General features: G+C 47.2%; 1 protein-coding gene across 5 annotated transcripts in view; it reads left to right on the forward strand.

Annotated features, from left to right (window-relative positions):
* Nucleotides 1–21544, forward strand: part of ABAT (4-aminobutyrate aminotransferase) — an 86885-nt gene that overhangs the window by 37783 nt on the left and 27558 nt on the right. For 4 of the 5 annotated variants that reach the window (XM_014793459.2, XM_087449603.1, XM_087449601.1 and 1 more), the window contains exons 2-5: nt 9565–9678; nt 16612–16709; nt 18774–18803; nt 20154–20271. In XM_014793459.2, the coding sequence (XP_014648945.1) occupies nt 9609–9678; nt 16612–16709; nt 18774–18803; nt 20154–20271 (316 nt within the window). In that variant the 5' untranslated portion in view covers nt 9565–9608. Of the gene's footprint in view, nt 1–5802; nt 6200–9564; nt 9679–16611; nt 16710–18773; nt 18804–20153; nt 20272–21544 lie in introns of those variants that run through there. The other variant, XM_087449604.1, reaches the window with a different exon arrangement.

Raw genomic sequence — 21544 nt, forward strand, 5'->3', positions numbered from 1 at the left:
TAGCGCCTGTCTAGTACCCACCAGTCTCCCCTTCCAGCCAAAAGAGAGGGCTGGGCCTGAGGCCGAAGCCTTGGGCAGTCGACCGTATCCAACTTTTAACTCAATAACCTGCTTTGATTTTATTACATCCTTTTCCCAATCACCTTTATTTGTAGCAAATGAAACTTTGAGGGAAGGTGGGTGGGTAGTGATTAGAAAGGGTTCTAGGAAAATAAGTTTATTTAAATTTAAAAAACAAGGTGATTTTGAGAAATACGTTAAGTAAATACAAGGGATATGAGAATTAAGAAATGAGGGAGAACCAAACGGAGGTTTGGAAAACTCAGGAAGATTTGGGGTTTCAGAGCCCAGGAGTGCTAGCAACCAGCCTACTTTCCATTCAGATTTGGGGATTTCTCCAGCCTCCCTGGGTCACAAACCTCAGTCTGCGAGAGCCCCAGAAGCCCCCCCACAGCCTGGGATCCCTCACGGCCCCCCTCCTTTTCCCAGATGCAATCCAGGGTCCAGCAGGTTGCAAAGGGCACTGCTAACAGGGATGCTAATGCCGCTTCTGGGGGAGGAGGAGGTTGGGGGGCAATGCTGTGCGAGAGATTCCTAGTAAACCGGGGAACTCTCAGCATGCTTGCCAGATGGTTCTCGGGGTCGGAAGCGGCCTTAGAAATGATGTGATCCACACCCACGTTTTACACGTGAGGAAACCGAGGCCAAGAGAGGGATGTATCTGGTTTTGGAGTCAGACCAGGGCTGTGCTGGACCATCATGTACGCAGTGGCTTCACATTTGGGCGGAGGGGAATAGTGTTGTTAAGTTGTTGTTTTAACACGGATTTCATACCCGCTCACTGATTTTAATACGAATCCTCAGATCTGTCGTAAAAGGCAGGTGTTAACTGTCACTTCACAGCTCAGATGCTTGAGTTCATTCATCGCGTAAATTGACTGCAGGAACCGTGCTGAGCTCTGGGTCCCGTGGTGAACAAGGAAATGTGACCCCCACTCTCTCGGGGTTTACATTTTCTAAGTGTGATTGGAGGGTTTCAGGCAGGAAAGTGATGTGAGATGAATTAGCCTTGAAAAGGTCAGAGACCAAGTAGAAAACAGATGGAAGGGGAGCGCGAGAGAAAGCCGAGAGGCCACTGGGGATGTCACTGCCCTCGTCCTGACGAGAGACGACGGCAGCTTAGACCAGAGGGGTTAGGGGCTTGCCCCCAAGCACAGGTGCCCCAGGACCCTGGACACCAGCTCTCTGCCTGACTCTCGGTGCTCCGGGCGTCTCTCCCGGGGAAAGGAAGCCTTCCCTTGTGGCCAGCTCGCCTCTGAGGGGCTTCAGGGCAAGTCCGGAGGGAGAGTCTGCCTCTGTCTTGGGCCCCTTTGCGTGGTGACCCCAGAAACCTCCATGGATCTCAGGCCACAGAGCTCTAGAATCCACTGCTGCGTCGTCAGCAAAGAATGAAAGGGAGGAGAACTCAGAGAGCCAACTCAGATGTTTCCAGTGCCCACCACCTGCCAGCTGTTTACATCCGCTCTCTCTAATTCCCAACACAGCCCAGCCGTGAGCCAGGCATCACACTCCTCTTTCCGGAAATAAGGAAACTGAGACTCAGAGCGTTTTCGTAAGTTTGACTCTGTTACACAATTACATAAGATAGAGTGATGGTTTGGACCCAAGCTTTATAGTCTGAAGCCCAAGCTCAGATGCCACTCCATGCACGACATACATATCTGTGCTGTCTATTATAGTGCACGTGACAGACATGACTAATAGATCACAGCTCTTTTTCCCCTCAAAGCCTAAGAGGCCATAAAGTCTTTCAGCTCACTGCTCCAAATAGCCAATACCCATCAATCACAACTGGCAGGTGACATTTATTTTCCATCCCAACTCTGCACCAAACCCAGCAAGTTAGCTTCTCCCCTTATGTTGGCTCTAGTTGATGCTCCTGGCCTAGGGGCAGTATGAGAAAGTCCACAGGACAAGTGGGTTCTAGACCATCTCTCTCCGATGTTCAGCAGCAGCAGCACAATCGTCATCAATAGTCGCTCTGTGCCAGGAGCTTATGCAACTTACGTCACTGAATCTTCATAAGGAGCTGAGGGGCAGGAACTGTTACTATTCCCATTTCACAGGTAAGGACACTGAGGCAGGCTATTAGAATGTGAGCCCGTGAGAAGAGATCCATCTTGGTCCTGTTCACCATTTCAGCACAGCACCTATGCACAGTGCTGGCGTGTCACAGGGTGCGCTGATGTCTGCTGAGTGATGAAGGAAGCAAACCTTGAGATCACCCGGCCCGTAGCAGGCAGGAATGCAGACCCAGGCCAGTGTCATCAGTGTGTCCTGTTCTGGTCCCCTCACTCCCACCTGTAAAATAGGAGAGCTCCATAGTTCTTTTCTATTATTTAGGTCAAACTCACAGAACAAAATTAACCATTAACCATTTTAAGTGAACAGTTCAGTGCCTTTTAGTCTGTTCACAATATTGTGCAACCATCACTACTATCTAATTCCAGAACCTTTTCATCACCCCGAACCATTAAGCAGTCACTCCCACTATCCCTCTTCCCTGTTCTGACAACCACTAATCTGCTTTCCATCTCTTTGGCTTTACTTATTCTTGAAGTCTCATATAAATGGAGTCATACAGTATGTGGCCTTCTGTATCTGGATTCTTGCACTTAGCATGTTTTGAGTTCATCCATGTTGTAGCACGTATCCGTCCTTCATTCCTTGTTATGGCTGAATAATACTCCTTTGTATGACCAGACCACATTTTGTTGACCCATTCGTCTGTTGATGGAAAATTGGCGATTGTGAATAGAGCTGCTATGAATGTGCGTGTACCTGGATTTGTTTGAGTTCCTATTTTCAGTTCTTTTGAGCACAGTCATGCGTTGCTTAACGATAGGGACATGTTCTTAGAAATGCGTTGTCGGGGGAAGAGGGAGAATCTCCCTCCGCCCTCTTCCTTAAGGTTCTTATGGCTGGCCAAATAATTAACAAGACAGGTTAGCAGGAGAAAATAATACCAAGTTTAATAACATGTATACATGGGAGAAACTCAGAAATGAGCAACTCGTCCCTCTGTCTAAGCTGCTTGCTTAAGTATTGCAGCTAAAGGCGAGGAGCGTGTTGGGGGTGGGTAGTGGCCTGGGACTTCAGAGGGCAGGAGGACAATTCTTTTCAGGGTCATCTATAGATAATGTGGTCAGGGAGAGACAGAGTTTTTGATAAAAGGGGCTTGGTGCCTTTCCTATTGTAACCTCTATCCTACATTATCTTTACAGCCATTATGATAGAAGATCTGTTCCAGGAAGGAGCCACCATGTCAAATTCTTTAGGCAGTTAGTGGGGGAGGTCAAATGTCCTTCAGAGAAAACAATCAAGGTAAAGAGATATATTTCAGGGTGGCCAAATCTTGATCTCCCACAGCGTCATTAGGCGATGTCATCATTGTGCAAATATCACAGAGTGTACTTACAAAATCCTAGATGGTATAGCCCCCTACACACCTAGGCTCTATGGTACTAATCTTTTGGGGCCACCATCATATATGTGGTCCATCATTGACCAAAATTTTGTTACGCATTACATGACTGTATGTACTTAGGAGTGGAATTTCTGGGCCATATTGTAATTCTATGTTTAATTTTGTGAGGAACCCACAATTCTTAAAGGCCATGCTAACTCTAAGACTGGGAGTTTAGGAGCTGGGCCCTGGCTTCTTCCTCCCCATCAACTTCCACCCCAGTCGGTGCCCTCCAATGTGCCTTGTGAGCCCCCCTTCCCAGCCCACAGTGACCCCAGCATCTCACTGACATGCTGAGTGCTTGTTCCCCTCCGCACCCGCAACGTGGGGACCTGGCTCAGCAGGATCCTTCTGGATAAGACTGGAGAGCTGGGCTCCCTCCCCACTTGAGATGGTCTCCAGAGGGTCTGATCAGCTGGCAGTCAGCGCCAGCTGGTCCTGCCCCGTATCTTCCCTTCCACCGCTCTGTGAGGTCACGTCCCAGCCACTCTCCTCGTGCACCCAAATCCTTGACCATTCCATGTCCTCTCATGGCTTGGAGCGTTTGCTCAGGCCTCATCTATCCTTTCTTCCTTGGCTTCTGAAATCTCCCAGCCTTTCCAGGTACAGCTCAGGTGACTCTCCCTGGCATCATAACCCCTGTCAGTATTCATCTCTCACTCAGTGTTCTCATGGCACCTTGGTCATACCTGCAAAAGTCATGATTCCGTCCTGTCTTATACAGAATTAGTGGTTGACAGTGAACTGGAAAATTTTTATATACATCTTCTGCCAGGTTATTTTAAGAATTTATTGACATGATGGGTAAAGCAGCCTAGTACATTAAATTCTCCCATTTTCTCCCCCTCATTCCTCCGCCACTAAATTATAAGCTTCAGAAAGATAAGAATGTTTTATCCATCTTTGTCTTTCCTGTACCTAAATAATGCAGTGCCTTCCCTGTAACAGGAGCCTAGTTAATTTCTGTTGATTGAATTAGTGGGCTAGAGAAAGTGGGCAAATGACATTAACTCTTCTGATTGTTAGAACTATGTTGTGCTAAGAATTAATGTCTAATAGAGATCAGGTTTCATTATAAGGTCAGTTTCAACTGCCCCCTCGGGAAATGTCGCCTCTGTCTATTTCCCAGTGTGACATTTTGTAATTGAAAGTGTGCGGGTGTGCCTCTCCCTTTTGCAGAGCATTCAAACATTAGTATGCGACTTCTCCAAGATTCTCGCATTTTCAAAAACACATTTAATGGGAATTGAATTGTGTGGAGTCTTAAGTGCTCCTGTTTGAGACAAATGGTTTTAAATGAGCAGCAAACTGCTCTTTCTACGTAGTTACCGAGCTGCTAAACTAACAGGATTGCATGGAGTTGGATGTGCTAGAATCGATTTTAAAAAAGACCTATTGAGTTGTCAAGGAAAGAGTATGGTTTCTCAGTTAATTGATGGTCACACGTTCCAAGCTAACCCTTTTCTCAAAAATATTTCCTCTGGTGAGGAGCAGCAGAATTTCCTCTCTGAACTAGTTCATTTGTATCCATCAAGCCTGAATCGACTGCGGTTAGGTGTTTTGGTTAGGTGTTTTGATATTGGCTGAATTGATCGATACGTTGTAATGAGTGAAGACAAAGCCCTTGGGGTCCAACAGTCCCAGGCAATCCAATCACCTAGGCCAAATACCACAGCCCCTCTGGCTTCCGTCTCCGCGTCTCTGAAATGGGGAGATGCCCTACGCACTGGATGGCTAAGTGGGTCCAGGGGATTAAAGCACCCTTCAGAATCTCACCCAGCAGCCTCCTTCCACAGTCACTTCCACCCAGGAGGAATCCTGGACCCCCCACTGGGAGAGGAGGTTTGCTGGCCGGAAGTCTTGATCCTTAGCCACCCAGCAAAGCCCTACTCCACCTGCACTGCTGAACCGAGAGACACTGTCACTCCCAATGCACTCCCAAGATTTGGGGCTCATCAGTCTAATGCTCTAACCATGCTGTTAGCTGGGACTGTGTTTGCAAGTGAGAGAAATCCACTCAAAGTAATGCAAGCAAGCCAAAAAAAGCAGGGTGGGGCTTTCTGAACTTTCCTACCAAGACGTTCTTAGGATGGGAACACTTTTCCCCCGCTCCTGTTGTTTCCTTCCTTGTGGAGGGACATCTATGAGCCTAACACTCCTGGCCCTCCCCCACCCCCACTCCATCACGTCCAGGGCCAGGGGACTCGGGCTCGCCCCCATGGCCAAGCTGAGCTGCAGGCGTGAGGTGGAACCAGGGAGGCCCCCACATCCAGGACCCCCTCTCTCTCCCTGGCAGCTGCTTCTCTCTGCGTAGGCCGTGTTCTTCTCCATCCAAAGACCCTGTTTGAATGCTGGCTCCTCTCACGGGATAGAGGGTGGCTGCCCCCACAGCTCCCAGGACTCTGGCCCATCCTGGTCCAGTCAACCATGGCCAGTGGGTCACACAGAACAGACATGGCTGCCGGGTCTGCATGCCTGTAGACAGAGGAGGAAGTTTCTGAGAACAGGAAGGCTTGGTGTGTTGAGCAGACACCCCAAAAGATGCCTCCTGCACCCACTCCCCAGAGAGCCTCAGTTGCCTCATCTGTGAAGACAGGGTGATGATGGCCGCCACCTCCTCGGGCTCTGGGGAAATGAGATGGTGTCTGCAGCGCCAGCCAACAGCCTGCACATGTGAGTGCTCAGTACATTGTAAAGCCCGGAGGACAGGACTGCGTCTAATTGACCCCTGTGCCCCCGTGCCCAGCGGAGGGCCCACACACAGTAGGTGCACCGTGAATATTTGTAGACTAAGTGGATCCTCAAGCCAATGCCAGCCACCTCCCACCTTCATTCCCTCTGCTTCTAATATTACAGCCCGACATTCCGTTAGCTCTGGGGACACGGAGCTGGGGGTATTGCCAACTTGTCATCCTGAGCTCGGTGCCAGACACCCACACATTTCCTCACCTGCGCTGCCAAGCCCACGCGCACTTTGCATTCTGAACCCAACCTCTTGTCCCTCCTTGTTCCATTCTGTCTTTGGGAATTCAGCCCTCACCTCCAGCTGTAGGATCTCTCTGGATCTGTGTCTGTCACCTCTGGTTGGAGCTTCCTCCATGCTGTCATCAAAGGATCAGAGAACTGGGCAGGCGGGCCCTCTAGGTTTTCATCCAGGTCCAAGATGGGATTTTCACCCACTACGGGGCTGAGGGTAGGATTGGGAAGCCTAGGCCAACAGAAAGCAGCCTGGGGAGGGCTGCAGCCCTGCGTCCTCAGGCTGTAACAGAGTACGTTTCAGGTGGTTATAACTTGTCATAAATCCCTGCACTAGAGACAAGCTAGCACTTCCAAGCAGGACATCTCTGAACCCAAACCCTGGCTCCACTGCCGACCTGCCATGACTCTGGGTAGATTACATCACTTCTTTTCTTATTGTGGCAAAAGGCAATAACATAAAATTTACCATCTTAACCATTTTAAGTGCACAGTACAGCAATGTTAACTATATATACCTTGTTGTGCAACAGATCTCTAGAACTTTCGTCTTGCCAAACTGAAACTCTGTATCCATTGAACAACTCCCTTTTCTCCTTCCCCCAGCCGCTGGCAACCACCATTCTTCCTTCTGGTTCTAGGAGTTTGACTCTAAATGCCTCATGTGAGTGGGATCATGCAGTATTTGTCCTTTTGTGTCTGGCTTATTTCACTTAGCATAACATCCTCGGGGTCCATCCACGTTGTAGCATGTGACAGAATTTCCTTCCATTTTTAGGGCTGAATAATATTCCATTGTACAGATATACATTTTCTTCATCCATTCATCCATCAGTGCACTTTAGGTTGCTTCCACCTTTTGACTGTCGTGAATAGTGCTGCAATGTGCATGGGTTAAACTACATCACTTCTGAGCCTCCGTTTCCTCATCTGTAAAAGGGGGATAATCCTACCTACCCTTTGTGAGTATCCTGGAAAATGCTAGCACAGCGACTGGCACATAAAGGAGGCTTGATAAATCATGCTCCTAGCACCTTCTACTTTTCCTGAAAAGCATTGCCCCCAACCATAATTATGTGCTTGTTTGTGCCATTGTGTGTTTCATCGTCTTGTGTCCCTCACGAGGATGTAAGCTCCATGCCTGGCTCATTCACCCTTGTATGTCCAGCCCAAGAAACAGTGCCTGCTGGAAAGTTGGTGCTCGATAGAATACTTTGATGCAGAATGAGTGAATGGACATCTATGGAGTGTTTGGACTCAGTAGTGTGTCTTAGTGAAGTTTGGTGACTCTGGGGTCAGACAGGTCTGAGTTCTGTTTTCAGATCCACCACTTAACCTCTCTGTGCCTTAGTTTCCTCACCTGTAAAAAGGGGACCACATACCATTGTTGTGGGTGTTAACAATAATAAATGTTAATAGTTCCATGTGTAGAGGGCTTAGCACAGTGTGAAGCATACAGAAAGGACTCAGAAAACAGGGTCCACCAGTAGGAGTGAGAAGCAAATGGTTCCATCATGGTGCTGGGATACAACACAACACAACTAAAAATACACGTGCCAAATGACAAAGCAGGTATTTAGCAAGAAGACCCACAAACAACAAGGTACACAGCACATCTGAATGGTGGCCTGAGGAGAGGGAGGTGGGAGTGGAGAGAGGCAGTAAAAGGAAATAAACAATGTAGGGGGGTGGCATTGCTCCAGGCCCATGATGCAAAAGGCAGCCAGCAGAGTGAGGCCCTGGGATCTGGGGGCAGGACTTAGGAGCAGTCTGGAGACAACTAACATACCTGTGAAGTGGGACCTGAGACCCCTGACTGCTGGGGCTGTGTAGGGTAACCATCCAGTTTTCTGGGACAGTTCTGGTTTCAAACGGAAAGTCCCACACCTCAGGAACCCCCTCAGTCTCAAGCAAACTTGGGTCACCTAGTACTCCACTGGGTCCCCAGGATCCCCAGATAGCCCAACGACTAATATTCCATGTCAGAATGTTACCAAATTGACCTCACTCCTGTGGGACTCCAACCCACATTCGGAGGAGCTCCAAGGACGGACCCGTGGGTGGGCTTTGTACCCACAATCCGTCCCTTCCCCAGAGGGTTCTTTTCTGTTCAGTGTCGCGGATTTGAAACAAAACTGAAGCTGAGTGGTCAATGGCACAAGCTTTTCTTCAATGGCCAAAGAATGGTGAAGTGGGAACTAGGTTCACACATCAGCTTCTCAGCTCTTGGGGCGAGTAAGCAGCTGTTATCAGGGGAGGTCATGAAGGAGAGGAAGAGTCATCGTATTTGAGGAACAGGGCAGGCTTTTCGAGGGAATAAGGGTGCCCCCTCTTTTCTTTCCTTTAGTCATGTCCTGCCATTGCCGTGGCAGTTGCAAAGCATCCTGGCGCTGGTGGGTGTGCTACGTAGCATGGTAGTGCAGTACAGTGAGCGTGTAACGGCAGTACAGTGAGCGTGTAACGGCAGTACAGTGAGCATATAATGAGCTGCTGGGTCTACGTCAGGTCAAGGCAGACTGCCGTGTTGCCTTCACCCAGTTTTAACTGGTTTCAGCTACATGTCTCAGCGTCTCCTCCTTCCTCTCTTTGTGGTTTCCTGTAAGCTAACGAGAATGCGTTAGGCTTGTTCTGAGCAGGGTTGTGGTTGATGTCTTGTGGGGCCGGGGGCTGGGGTAACAGGAACAGTGCAGAGGGAGCTCCCAGCTGCCCACGCCGAGTGGTCACCGTGGTGTTTGCAGCCCCCCCATCTGAAAGCTTGCTTGCTTGTCCAGGTGGATGATGCGCTGAGCTTGTCAACTCGCTTACAGGGGGATCTCAGGCCCACTCTGTCCCCTCTGTTTTTCCATCCAGAAAATGGGCATAATAATCCTGCCTGGGTGCGGTCAAGGTCAAATGAAAACGCACGTGACCGGGCTTTGATTTAAAGTGGATTTTCAAGGTGAAAGCAAAGGATTCGTGTCAGAAGAACCTTCTCCACTGTGTGGGGCAGTGGTGGGGCTGGGGTGCGTGGCCGGCAGGGAGTGGTCTCTGCTGGCCTGACTCTGGTTTCTGGTCTCTTTCAGGGTGGTAGCGAGTGACGGGGGTCTCTGTTCCCGAGGAGGGCATCATGGCCTCCATGTTGCTCGCCCGGCGGCTGGCCCCCAGCTTCCAGCACAACTGCCGCCTCCTTGTGCCAGGTAAGCCGTGCTCCTGAAGGAAGCCACAATCGAGACTGGGGATTCTGGGCTGGAGAGTCCTTGGGGATAAAGGGACCAGCAGGCTAGTGCTTCCGGGGCTGTCCCATCGTCCCCCATAAAACTGTCCCCGTCGCCACCCCTCTCAGCTCCCTCCTCCACCATGTGCTCCTGTCCCCAGGTGGACAGCTCTGCAGTGTGAAGACTGCAGATCCATCCTGGAGCCACTCTGTTTGCACGGAGGTGGTGGCCCCAGCAGCCAGAAGGGCCCAGACCATCCCCATAGGGACCGTGGGGGAAACACATAGCTGGCCTTGCTGACAAGAAACAAGAAAGCGACGAAAGTCTTTGTTTTGTTGTTGTTTTTTTTGTGAGGAAGATCAGCCCTGAGCTAACATCCGTGCTAATCCTCCTCTTTTTGCTGAGGAAGACCGGCTCTGAGCTAACATCTATTGCCAGTCCTCCTCCTTCCGCCCCACCCCCAAAGCCCCAGTAGATAGTTGTATGTCATAGTTACACATCCTTCTAGTTGCTGCATGTGGGACGCGGCCTCAGCATGGCCAGACAAGCGGTGCGTCGGTGCGTGCCCAGGATCCGAAACCGGGCCGCCAGTAGTGGAGCGCACGCACCCAACCGCTAAGCCACGGGGCCGGCCCCCGAAAGTCTTTGTAATTGACATAAAGGTCCACTGTGCTTCAAGGGCACTGGATGGGAGGCAGCATCCCAGGAATGTCCCACCCCTCGCTGCCATCTCCCTCACCTCTCCCTCATCTCCCACACCCAGCTGGCCACCTCACCAGCTCATTCTGCCACCGTCTCTCAGATGCCTCTATTTCTCTCTGCCTCACTGACTTCAGAAGGCAGCTCAGTCAATGAGCCTCATCAGTGAGCCCCCTGTTTGCATGATCTCATGAGACTGCCCTCCAATAGTCCCACCAGGAGGGCACGAGTGAACCCCATCGTACAGGTGAGAAAACTGAGGCTCAGAGAAGTGAGGTCATTTGCCCAAGGTCACACAGCCACTTGAATGCAAGTGAGTCTGGCCCCAAACGCTTAGTTACCATCCCTCCTCCACGTGCCTCCTGCGGCTCTGGGAGAGGGAGAGGCAAACGGTAGCCTCCTTTGGACACTCTGCAGCTCCAGTCTGTCCCCAGTCTCTCAGAACCCCATGCTTGTCATCACAGTGTCCCCTTATTGTTGTCAGTCCCGCCTGCCTTCTGATGATAAGTTGCTGGTTGTGTCCTTGGTTTGCACGTTGAATACTGGTGTTTATATCCTGGGTGGGATAAAAAGCAAGAGTATTCGCTCCTCTCCCAGGAGTATTAGCAGGTTTTATCTTAAAATAAATGTTTTGTTTTGGAATGATTTGAGATGTACAGAGAAGTTGCAGACATAGTGCAGAGAAAGCCCACGTGCTCCTCGCCCAGCTTCCCTATCGTTAACATAACATCTTACGTCACCGGGATGCTCTTGTCAAATCTAAGAAACTGACCTCGGACCATTACTGTTAACCAAACTCCAGACTTCACCAGTTTTCCCCTTAATGCCTTTTTCTGTCCCAGGGTCCAATCTGCATTATTTGTCACATCTCCCTCGTCTCCTCTGGTCGGTGACAGTTGCTCAGTCTCTCCTTGTTGTTCGAGACCTTGATAGCCGTGAGGGGTTATTAGTAGGTTTTGAAGTTTTGCTTTGTTGTATTTAATTATAATGCTGACCCATAATTATTTTAAAAATAAACCAAAACCAGGATGATTCAGGTGTGGTGTGTCCAGAGTCGGAGGGAGAGTCGTTGGCGTGGAAGATTCATTCATTCGGTGACTAATACTGTCGAGCGCCCACTGAGTGCTGTACTCGGTGCCGGGGACACGCCAGTGAAAAGAGAGCGTGGCCCCCGTGGGGCTCCAGCCAGGTGGCACATGTGGCGCCGCTTTTGAAGGTCGTTCTCAAGGACATCTTGGACTCCCCAGGGAGACAATGAGGAAAGAGCAGTGGATTAAGACTCATAAGATTGGGCTACAGGCTTCCCCGCGTGTTAACCGAGTGAGCCTAACCAATGGGCAGAACCTCCCCACGCCTCAGTTTTCTCATCAGGAAAGTGGGGATAATGACAGTATCCTCCCTGCTTCACAAGCCTCTTGTATCAGAAGAGGAGGTCCATGTGAAAGCACTTCGTTTACGTTTACAATAAAGTGGGGAGTGTCCTGACTCCCACTTTACGATCACGGGAATGGGGGCACCATGCAGAAGACGGAAATGGCTAAATCAGAGTTACTCAGCTCTGCGTTTCTTGGTCGGAGTTGAATCTTTTTTTGCACACTTCTGCCAGATTTAGAAAACTATAAGATTTTTTCTTTTCTTTTGGCCTATCAATCTGGCATATCTTTTATGATAGATAGATAGATAGATAGATAGATAGATAGATAGATAGATGACAGATAGATAGATAGATGAGGGGTTTTATTAATACTAAAACTGTGTTGGCAAAGGTACAGGAATATGTGCACTCTTATACCCTGCTGACGGGCAGGTAGCAATAGGGGAATGGTTTTTAAATTATAGAAATAATCACTTACTTTTAATCCATTTTGTCCTCACCACAATTCCATAAGACAGAGGAAACTGAGACTCAGAGAAATTAAGTAACTTGCCCAGAGTCTCGGAGTTAGCAAGTGGCTGAACCTGGCTTTGAACCAAGCCAGTCTGGCCTCAGGACCCTCACCCTTAACCTCTCTGTTGTTAGTTATTGCCATATAACAAACATCCCCAGACTCAGCGGGTTAAAATAATATTATCTCACAGCTTCTGGGGATTAGGAATCCAGGGGTGGCTTAGCTGAACCGTCTAGCTGCAGGTGTCTCATGAGGGTGCAGCTGGACCTCTTCATGGAGCGGCTCACCACGTGGCAGCTGCTTCCCCGGAGTGAAGGAGAGCAGGAGGGTGCCCACAGCCTGCTGCCACACCCACTGTGCTTCCATAGAGTCTCCACCCACTGGATCACTGTGAAGTCATTCAAGGTGATGATAGTTCGTGACCTGAGGCAGTGTTCCCAATCGCATTGTTTCATGCCGTCCCCACAAAAGTTTATAAGCACATATCGGCAAATAAAGTACAGAGAGTGGGAAACTAGACAGCAAGATGGTTATCTCAGTGTGGTGAAATTACACGTATTTTTTTTCCCTTACTGCTCATTGATATTTTCCTCAATGCTCACGTTATCAAAAAACAAGTGGGAGGGGCCGGCCTGGTGGCATGGTGGTTAAGTTCGCGTGCTCCGCTTTGGCAGCCTGGGGTTTGTGGGTTCGGGTCCCAGTGCAGACCTACACACCGCTTGTCAAGCCATACTGTAGCAGCGTCCCATGTATGAAATAGAGGAAGATGGGCAACAGATGTTAGCTCAGGGACAATCTTTCTCAAGCAAAAAGTGGAAGATTGGCAACAGATGTTAGCTCAGGACCAGTCTTCCTCACTGAAAAAAAAAAAAAGGTGGGGTGGACAGATGGGGGGATGATAAGATTTTTTTTAAAGGAAAAGCAGAGCAAACAACTCTAGTTGAACTTGACCTTGACTTTGACCTGGCTCACATACAGAACCCTTCCTGTTTGGGTAAAATGACATTCATTTATTACTCTCAGTAGAAAGATCAAGAGGATGTTAAAAGCGTTTGATGGCTGTTTTTATAGTTTGGAGTTAAAAATTGCCTCTGGATTGGCATGGCCCCTGAGGGTGGTGAGCGTCATCATCAGACCCAGAGGCGGGGCTGCGTTCACCCACAGTGCTGGCTCTTGGTGTCAGGACACACCTCTGCTCTCTGGTGTGCTGTTTTATTCATGAATGAAAATGCTGGAGCATTCAATATTAATTCAAGCTTTTTTTTGCTTCCTTGTGCTTCTGATAGTAATCTGCCTTTGGGGGAAGCGAGTTGTTTTGGTGCAAATGTTTCATTTCAAAGACCAGCATTAGATGAGATGAAAGATATCATCAGATCCATTCACAGTGTCTAGGAAAGGAGAGGTCAGATGGGCAAATTTCCAGCTCAGCCACTTACCAGCTGTGTGACCTTGGGCAAACTAATTGACGTTTCTGAGCTTCAGCATCTTCTTCTGTAACGCAGGAATAATAATAACATTTACCTCCTGGAGGGTTGTGAGGCTTAAATGAGGCAATCCATGTAAAGTGCTCAGGATAATGCCTGGTATGTTCACCATAAATGCTTGGTAAATGGATCTGCTCATGTGGCTTGATATAACAGACCCCAGAAAAGGCTTCCTTGACCATTCAAATCTTGTTCTTTTCTCTGGTGGCTTGTGGCATTATATGTCATCATTAAGAGAATATTCGTTGTATTGGTATTTGGTTATTTTCCTCTACAAAAAGTCAAAATTGAGATATAGTGAGAAAAGCAGAAGTGTTGCACCTGGGTTCAAATCCTGGCTCTGTAACTCACTAGCTGTGTGACCTTGGGAAAGTTGCTTAGCCTCTCTGATCCTCATCTGTAAAATGGGAACCACAATACCATCTCGGGAGAGGGTTGTGGATTAATTGAAACAATAGGTGAGAGTTTGCCTAAATAAGGCCTGCTTAGCACGCAGTAGGGGCTAAATACATGTGAGTTTCATGATCTTCCTTTTTCTGATAGCATGGTTGCAAACAAACTTGCCAGGCTCTGATTTTCAGGATCTCTGCCCAGAGATCTTGGCCCTCTTCCATCTACACCCACAAAGACTTGGCACATGGTAGGAACCCATGCACTTCTTGAAACAGACCCGTCCACCTTGCCCTTGAAGCTGGGCTTCCCCTTCTTGTACCCCTTTGATCCCTGCTCCCAATGGAAGGGTTCTCACCCTCTCTCCACCGCCTCTCCCTACCCCGCCTCCCAGCCGCTGTTCCCTCATTTGGCGCCCGCACAACCACAGCTCCACGTGATCCACACATTTCTCCCAGGATCCTTTCACCTACAGCTCCCACTGCTGTCCCCACTGCTGTCTGCCTCCATTCCCTGTGTTCCCACTTCCCAATTCCCGAGAAATCTGACTGCGACAAAGCGATGTCAAGACATTTTCTGGAGAAAGGAAGGGAAGACTTACATGTCTTCGCTTAAGGACAGCTTGCTAATTTCAAATTTTTCACTTCCCCATTTGCTGGAAGCGAAGAAAGATCAGCACCAGTTAAGAGCTCTTTTTACCCAAATACGCGTCCCCGTTCTATGCACTCTAGTCGGAATCAGTCTTGACCAGTAACCATGAGTCCTGGCCAAGGGTGAGATAAACAGTTCAGTGTAGAAAAGGTCATCGCTATGTTCCACGACCTTTAACTCTGCTAATGGAATAGACTCTTTAGGAATTCCCTTTTTATTTTAGGATCAAACAGAAGACAGTAAAAGCTGGTTTCTTCATGCCTTAAAATAAGGGTGGTGTTGGATTTTAACTGGACTTTATGTTCAAAGGGCTACAGTTTATTACATAATTAATTCAGAAGCCTTCTTTGATATTCAAAGCAGTCATGGAATATTGAGAATGAATTTGTGTTTTCTAATATCATGGTTTTGTATAGTTTGGCAAGGTGTGTGTGTGTGTGTGTGTATGTGTGTGAGAGAGAGACAGAGAGAGAAATCCTGGCACGTTTCTTCGCCTCTCAGAGTTTTAGTGTCCTCTCCTGTGTAGTGGAAACAATAACAACTATCCCTCAGGGTTGTGTAACGATGAAATGAGATCAGAGATCACGTATATGACTTATATAAAGTGTCGAATGATTTCCTAGTTTGATGCAATTATGGCCTCCCAAGTAGGAGGAGCTGGCATTTTGCAACCACCGAATAGGTGCCAGGAAGATAAACGATGAACAGGGACATGAAAGGGACTTCTGGGGGCTGCTGATTGTGAATCCTGGTCTTGGATTCGCTGAGCCTTTCGCTCAGGGATCAGTGAGACTTGGGGCTGAGACTTCCCTTTGTGTCTCAGCCACATGCTGAGCTAAAGAGCCGTGTGGGGTCAGCCGGGGCACTCAGACACCCTCTCTGTGTTTATTACTATAAAAAAAGGTGAAATGGGTTTCAAACAAATGACTTCTGACCAAAACTTTTTTTTCTTTTGTAAAAAACAGTCCATAAATGGGAACCACCTGAGTTTAGACATTTGATTATTCCCTCCTGGTTAATTTTTGATTGTCACAAATAGGGTCACAACTTAGGGGGAGGTGCTACTGGCATCTAGTGAGTGAGGCCAGGGATGCAGCTAAATATCCTACGGTGCACAGAACACCCCACCACAAAGAATTATCTAGCCCAAAGTGTCCATAGTGCCGAGGCTGAGAAACTCTGGTCTATATATCCATTTGGATATAGATTAATTTTTTATAAAATTTGGACAATTTTTATAATCTGACCTTTCACATGCTAATACCATGGGCATCTTTCCATGTCCATAAATATTCAGAATGTCCATCTCGAAACTGTAAATGGATGCGTAATATTCCATCGTCCGTGAAATGGTTGACTATGTCGTATTCTATTTAACTGCCCTCCATTGTTGAACATTTAGGTTGTTTTCTCTTTGTTGTTGTTAGAGACAGTACTATTATGAATATTTTTGACCTACATCTTTATGCACTGGTCCCATTATTTTCTTAGGATGAATCCTAAGAAATGAGATTGCTCAGTTGAAAGGAAGAGGAAGCCATCATCAGCTTGTACTCACACCAGCAGGACGTGAGCATGCCTGTTTGCCTGCAGCTTCACTGGCACTGGGCTTTCCCATGTTTTAAATCTGCAGTGCTCTTGTGGTGCCCACGTCTGGCCAGACTCAGTGTTCCAGGGTGGTCTGGCTGGGATGGGTTGAGGTCCTGGCACTGCCTCTGTTAGGGACCTTGGGCGTCTTTTAGGGCAGGATTCTCATTATATCTGCTGTCATCGGGAGTTCTCATCATTTTTGTTTACCACAGGACCCAGACACATCAGTCAAGCCGCAGCCAAAGTCGACGTTGAATTTGACTATGACGGGCCACTGATGAAGACAGAAGTCCCAGGGCCTAGATCTCGGGTGAGTTGAGCATGCCCGAGTGGTGTGTTTCAAAAAAGAGCAGAAGGGGTCCGTGAGGCGAGAACACAGCCAAGCTTAGGGACCTGTATTGTTAGCTGCTTTCAGAGAGTTCACCACTAGAGATCAGGACGTTAAACTAGGCCATTCTGCCATAAGAAGTCAAAGAAGGCTTCCCAGAGGAGATGTATCAGTTATCTGATGCCACAGTAATGCTGCGTAACAATCACGAAACCTCAATAGCATACAGATTGCTCATGCATTTAGGGTTAACTGGGGGTTGAGCAGGCAGCTCTTTTGGGCTCATCTACATGCCTAGGGGATGACTGGCTGTTGGTTGATCTAGGTTAGGCTTGTCTTGGTCACGGCAGTGACTTGGCTCTGCTCCACGTGTCTCTCATCCTCCAGCAAGCTGGGCTGGGCTTGTTCTCGTGGTGATGGCAGAGGAAAGCATGCTGTGGGTCTCTTGAAGCCTAGGCTCCATACTGGCCCACCATCACTTCCACCTCATTCTGTTGGCTAAAGCAAGTTACGTGGTTTGCTTTGAGCCCAGAGTCAAGGGCTGGGGCAGAACATCCCACCAACAGTGGAAGAACATGGCAATGCTATATGGCACAGGGCATGGATAGCAAATGCCCTTGAGCTTGACATTGAAGGAGAAAAAGGAGGAATTTGCCAAAGGAGGGCATCCTCTTCTAGGCAAGTACATGCTGACAGTATGTGGCATATGAGAGACATTGGGTAGCTCTGATTCCCTGGAGTAGATGTTAGCCTGTGAGATGAAGAGACACAAGATGAGTCTGATGAGGGAGGTTGAGGCTTCTCCTCAAACGTGCTCCAAAACCTGCATATCACGCGTTCTGGGAGGCTGACTAACCTAGATTCTGTGTTATGTGCAATACTGTTTTTAATGTTTGAATCTAGGAAATAACAGTGTCAACCTCTTTAATACAGATTTATTTTTTTCTCTGCGTATTTTACAGATTTTATCTACAGTCTCATTTTTTTACCATCAAAACATTCCCCTGTTGTCATTGAAACTATTTTGTAAACCCAGAAATCTTTATACTGATGTAATTGATTGTAGTTATTTTGGATAGTGATTTGCTAACAAAAGGAGACACTTTTTTCATGCATATTTCACTTGGGAAGGGATGGATTTTAATTGAATAGTAGTAAAATACTTGGAATAATTTTTCATATTCTTGTCATTAATATTATTTTCTATTTTTATGCAGAAATATATAATTTTATGACACTGCTAACGTTAATTTCATGTCAAATTATTTTTAGAGATGAAATCTCTAACATTAAAGCAGCTAGTTGATATTTCCCAGTCTCTGTATAGAATTGCACAACTGGTTTATGGAGCTTTCGGATTATAATTATAAATGGTTCTTTGATATGCAAATTAATATTTTCCATTGGTTTTATTTTCCTAATGGGATGTTAAAGCCTTTTTTTCCCCTAAATAAAAAGAAAACTCATGCTTTTATGGACACTAGATAAACGACTTCAGCTTAAGATTTTTTTTTTTTTTTTGTGAGGAAGATCAGCCCTGAGCTAACATCTGCCAATCCTTCCTCTTTTTGCTGAGGAAAACTGGCCCTGGGCTAACATCCGTGCCCATCTTCCTCCACTTTATATGGGAAGCCGCCACAGCACGGCTTGACAAGTGGTGCGTTGGTGCGTGCCCGGGATCCGAACCTGTGAACCCCCGGCCGCCGCAGCAGAGTGTGTGCACCTAACTGCTTGCGCCACCGAGCCAGCCCCCAGCTTAAGATTTTTTGTTAAATATTTTAGTTTGTTTTATTGTTATCTTCCAAATGTTTAAATCTCCAGTCTGTCTGTTGTACTGGTAATTTAGCTGGCAGGAAGAATTCCCTGCCAACTGTTTATATTAAGCAATTTTTAAATGTTTTTAATGTTGTTGACTAATTAACTGACTATTAAGTTATTGGCATGAGGGGGAAAAAAGCCCCAAGACTTGGGAAGACGTGGAAGATTTTAAGCTACTTTGGCAAGAATGTGGCTTTGCTATAATACCTTCGCTCTTCCTGCCTGCAGGAGTTAATGAAACAGCTCAATATAATTCAGGTAAGTGGGGATGGGGTAACATTCCTTCCATTGCTCCTCTATCACAATTTCACTGAGGGACACAGACATTTACTCTGTGCTGGCTCTTTTCCCAAAAGATGCAAAGCTGACTTTTGTTCTAAACCTTTTTTTCCTAATTTGCCTTGTGATGTTTCTGTGACTCATTGATTAGTTATGTGTTATTTTAATTACAACAATTTTGTGAGCTTCCCAAATTTCTTTGTTATTGATTTCTAATGTCATTGCATTGTGGTTGGAAAACATATTTTGTGTGATTTCAACCCTTTTACATTGATTGAGCCTTTTTTATGGCCTAGAGTGTGGTCTGTCCTGGAAAATGTTCCATATACACTTGAGAAGAAAGCATACTCTACTGTGGGTGGGTGGAGTGTTCTATAGATGTTTGTGAGATCTGGTGGTTGAGAGTGTTGTTCAAGTCTGTTTCCTTGTTAATCTTTTTCCTAGTTGTCCTATCCATTATTGAAAGCCAATAGAAGTCTCTCCATCTGTTCTTGTAGAACTATTTTTCCCTTCAATTCTATCAGTTTTTGCTTTATATATTTTGGGGCTCTATTGTCAGGCACTTAGACATTTATAATTGTTGTATCTTCTTAGTGGACTGACCCTTTTATCATCATAAAATGCCTCCCTTTCCCTCCAGGAACATTTTTTTGTTTGGTTCTACAGTCGAGTTTGTTTGATGTTAGTATAAACCGTCCCAGCTTTCTTATGATTGCTGTGAGAATCACATATCTTTTTCCATCCTTTTGCTTTCAACCTATTTATATTCTTGAATCTAAAGTATGTCACGTGTAGACCACATATAGTTGAATCTTTCTGTCCAGTCTGACAGGTTCTGATTTTTGATTGGTTATTTACTCCATCTGTAGTTAATGTTATTATTGATATGTTGTATTTACCATTTGGTTTCTCTTTTACTATTTTTTTGCATTAAGTGAATATCTTCTAGTATAACATTTTCGTTTCTTTCATAATTACTGTATGCTTTTTAGTTTTCTTAGTGGTTGCTGTAAGACTTACCATGTACATCTTAATGTATCAGAATCTTCTTCAGATTTATATTGCACCCTTTTTTGTTGGGATATATAAAACACCTAGGGAAAAATTCATAAAATATAAATTCACAGCTTAATAAACTATTGCAAAACAAATCACCCATGTAATTACCCCCAAGGCAAGAAATCCGACATTGCCAGCACCTACGTATACCTTCCATGTGTCCTTAGAATGGGCAGGTCATGGTTTGCTTATTAATTTGAGCTTAATCCTAAAAGATCAAGAATCTAGGGAGTTGCGGGTGAGCCTGACTCAGTCTCTTCTTTCCCCAAGAATGCAGAGGCTGTGCATTTTTTCTGCAATTATGAAGAGAGCCGAGGCAATTACCTGGTCGATGTGGATGGCAACCGGATGTTGGATCTTTATTCCCAGATCTCCTCTGTCCCCATAGGTAAGAGGTGGAAACTCAGTCCATGACTGTAACTTCTCTTTCCGAGTTGTGGCTGTTCAGACTTCAGATGCTCCTTCCAGCAGGCACGTCCCTGTGTGTTGCCAGACACTTCCCTCAAGGGCAGAGAAAAGGAACAAGTAATTCGTAGAGGGAGTATTATTAGGGACTTTACCTGTCTTGTCTCATTTACTCCTCCCCAAAACCATACAAGGTAATGTGTTCATATCCCCGTTTTGTAGATAGATAAGCAGAGCTTGGAGAGGTTAAAACAGCTTGCAGAGGAAGCAGAGCTAGGATGTGAACCCAGGTCTGTGTGACTGCAGTGTCCAGGGTCAGCCGTCTTAGGTTGGTTTCCTGAAGAAGAGCCTGAGGCAGGGATTCTGTGCAAGGAGTTATTGAGGGACAGCTCTCAGGAGAAAGGGAAGGGAGGGAAACAGCAAAGGGCCAGGGGGAAGCTACAAAGGGTGAGTTCTCAGCCAGAGACCAGCCACAGCCTGATCCCACAGGGGGCCCTGGAGCATGAATGGCACCCCAGAGTTGGTGCCAGACTGAGGCAAAGAAGCTGGCCTTTTTGTACCCCTGTGCCCGTCAGTCATTGCCCATCAGCTGCCAGAGGGAAGGACACGTGTCATCTCTTGAGCAAAGCAGCTTCTATTCACCAAGGGCAATTTTCCAGAGAAGGAGGCAGCTGGGGCCGTTATCAGCGCGCACACACACAGCAGCAGGAAGAGGGGTGGCCTGCCCAGTAAAGGTGACCTGGTGGGTCACAGCATCTGCCTCACCAGGCTCACCTCCCAGCCACACAGAGCGTGACTCGCTGCTGTATGCAGGCTCGGCAGACGACGGGATAGACAGGGCTGGTTTGGACATGCAGGAGCTGCTCTTTGCAGTTTAGGCAGTTGATGCTTCTTCAGATGGATTCCCTGCTGCATTCCCTGGTCTGTAGGCTGAGCATCTGATGAAGCCTGTGCCTGCCTGGATCATGCTGGAGCGTCCTCAGCTCCCCATCAGCAGCTCCACCCCGCCTCCCCTCAGCAGCCTGGGGCCTTCCCCGCCCCCCAGACCCCGAATTAGATCTCCACTCCTCCTCTGCTTTCCCCCAGCCCAGTCCCTCCAACCTATTTATTTCCTGTTAAGATGCGATCAGGCAGTCAGCAGATGACTCATTCTCTTTGGGAAGTCCATCATTCAGAAATGCTTTGGCCTTTGAAGGCATTTTGGATTCTAAGATTTACAAAACCCTGTCTCCGTTTTGTGTTGGAGTGAAAGGGAT

This window comes from Ceratotherium simum, chromosome 26 (assembly GCF_057802395.1).
Source record: "Ceratotherium simum simum isolate JZ-2026a chromosome 26, ASM5780239v1, whole genome shotgun sequence".
Lineage (NCBI taxonomy): Eukaryota > Metazoa > Chordata > Mammalia > Perissodactyla > Rhinocerotidae > Ceratotherium > Ceratotherium simum.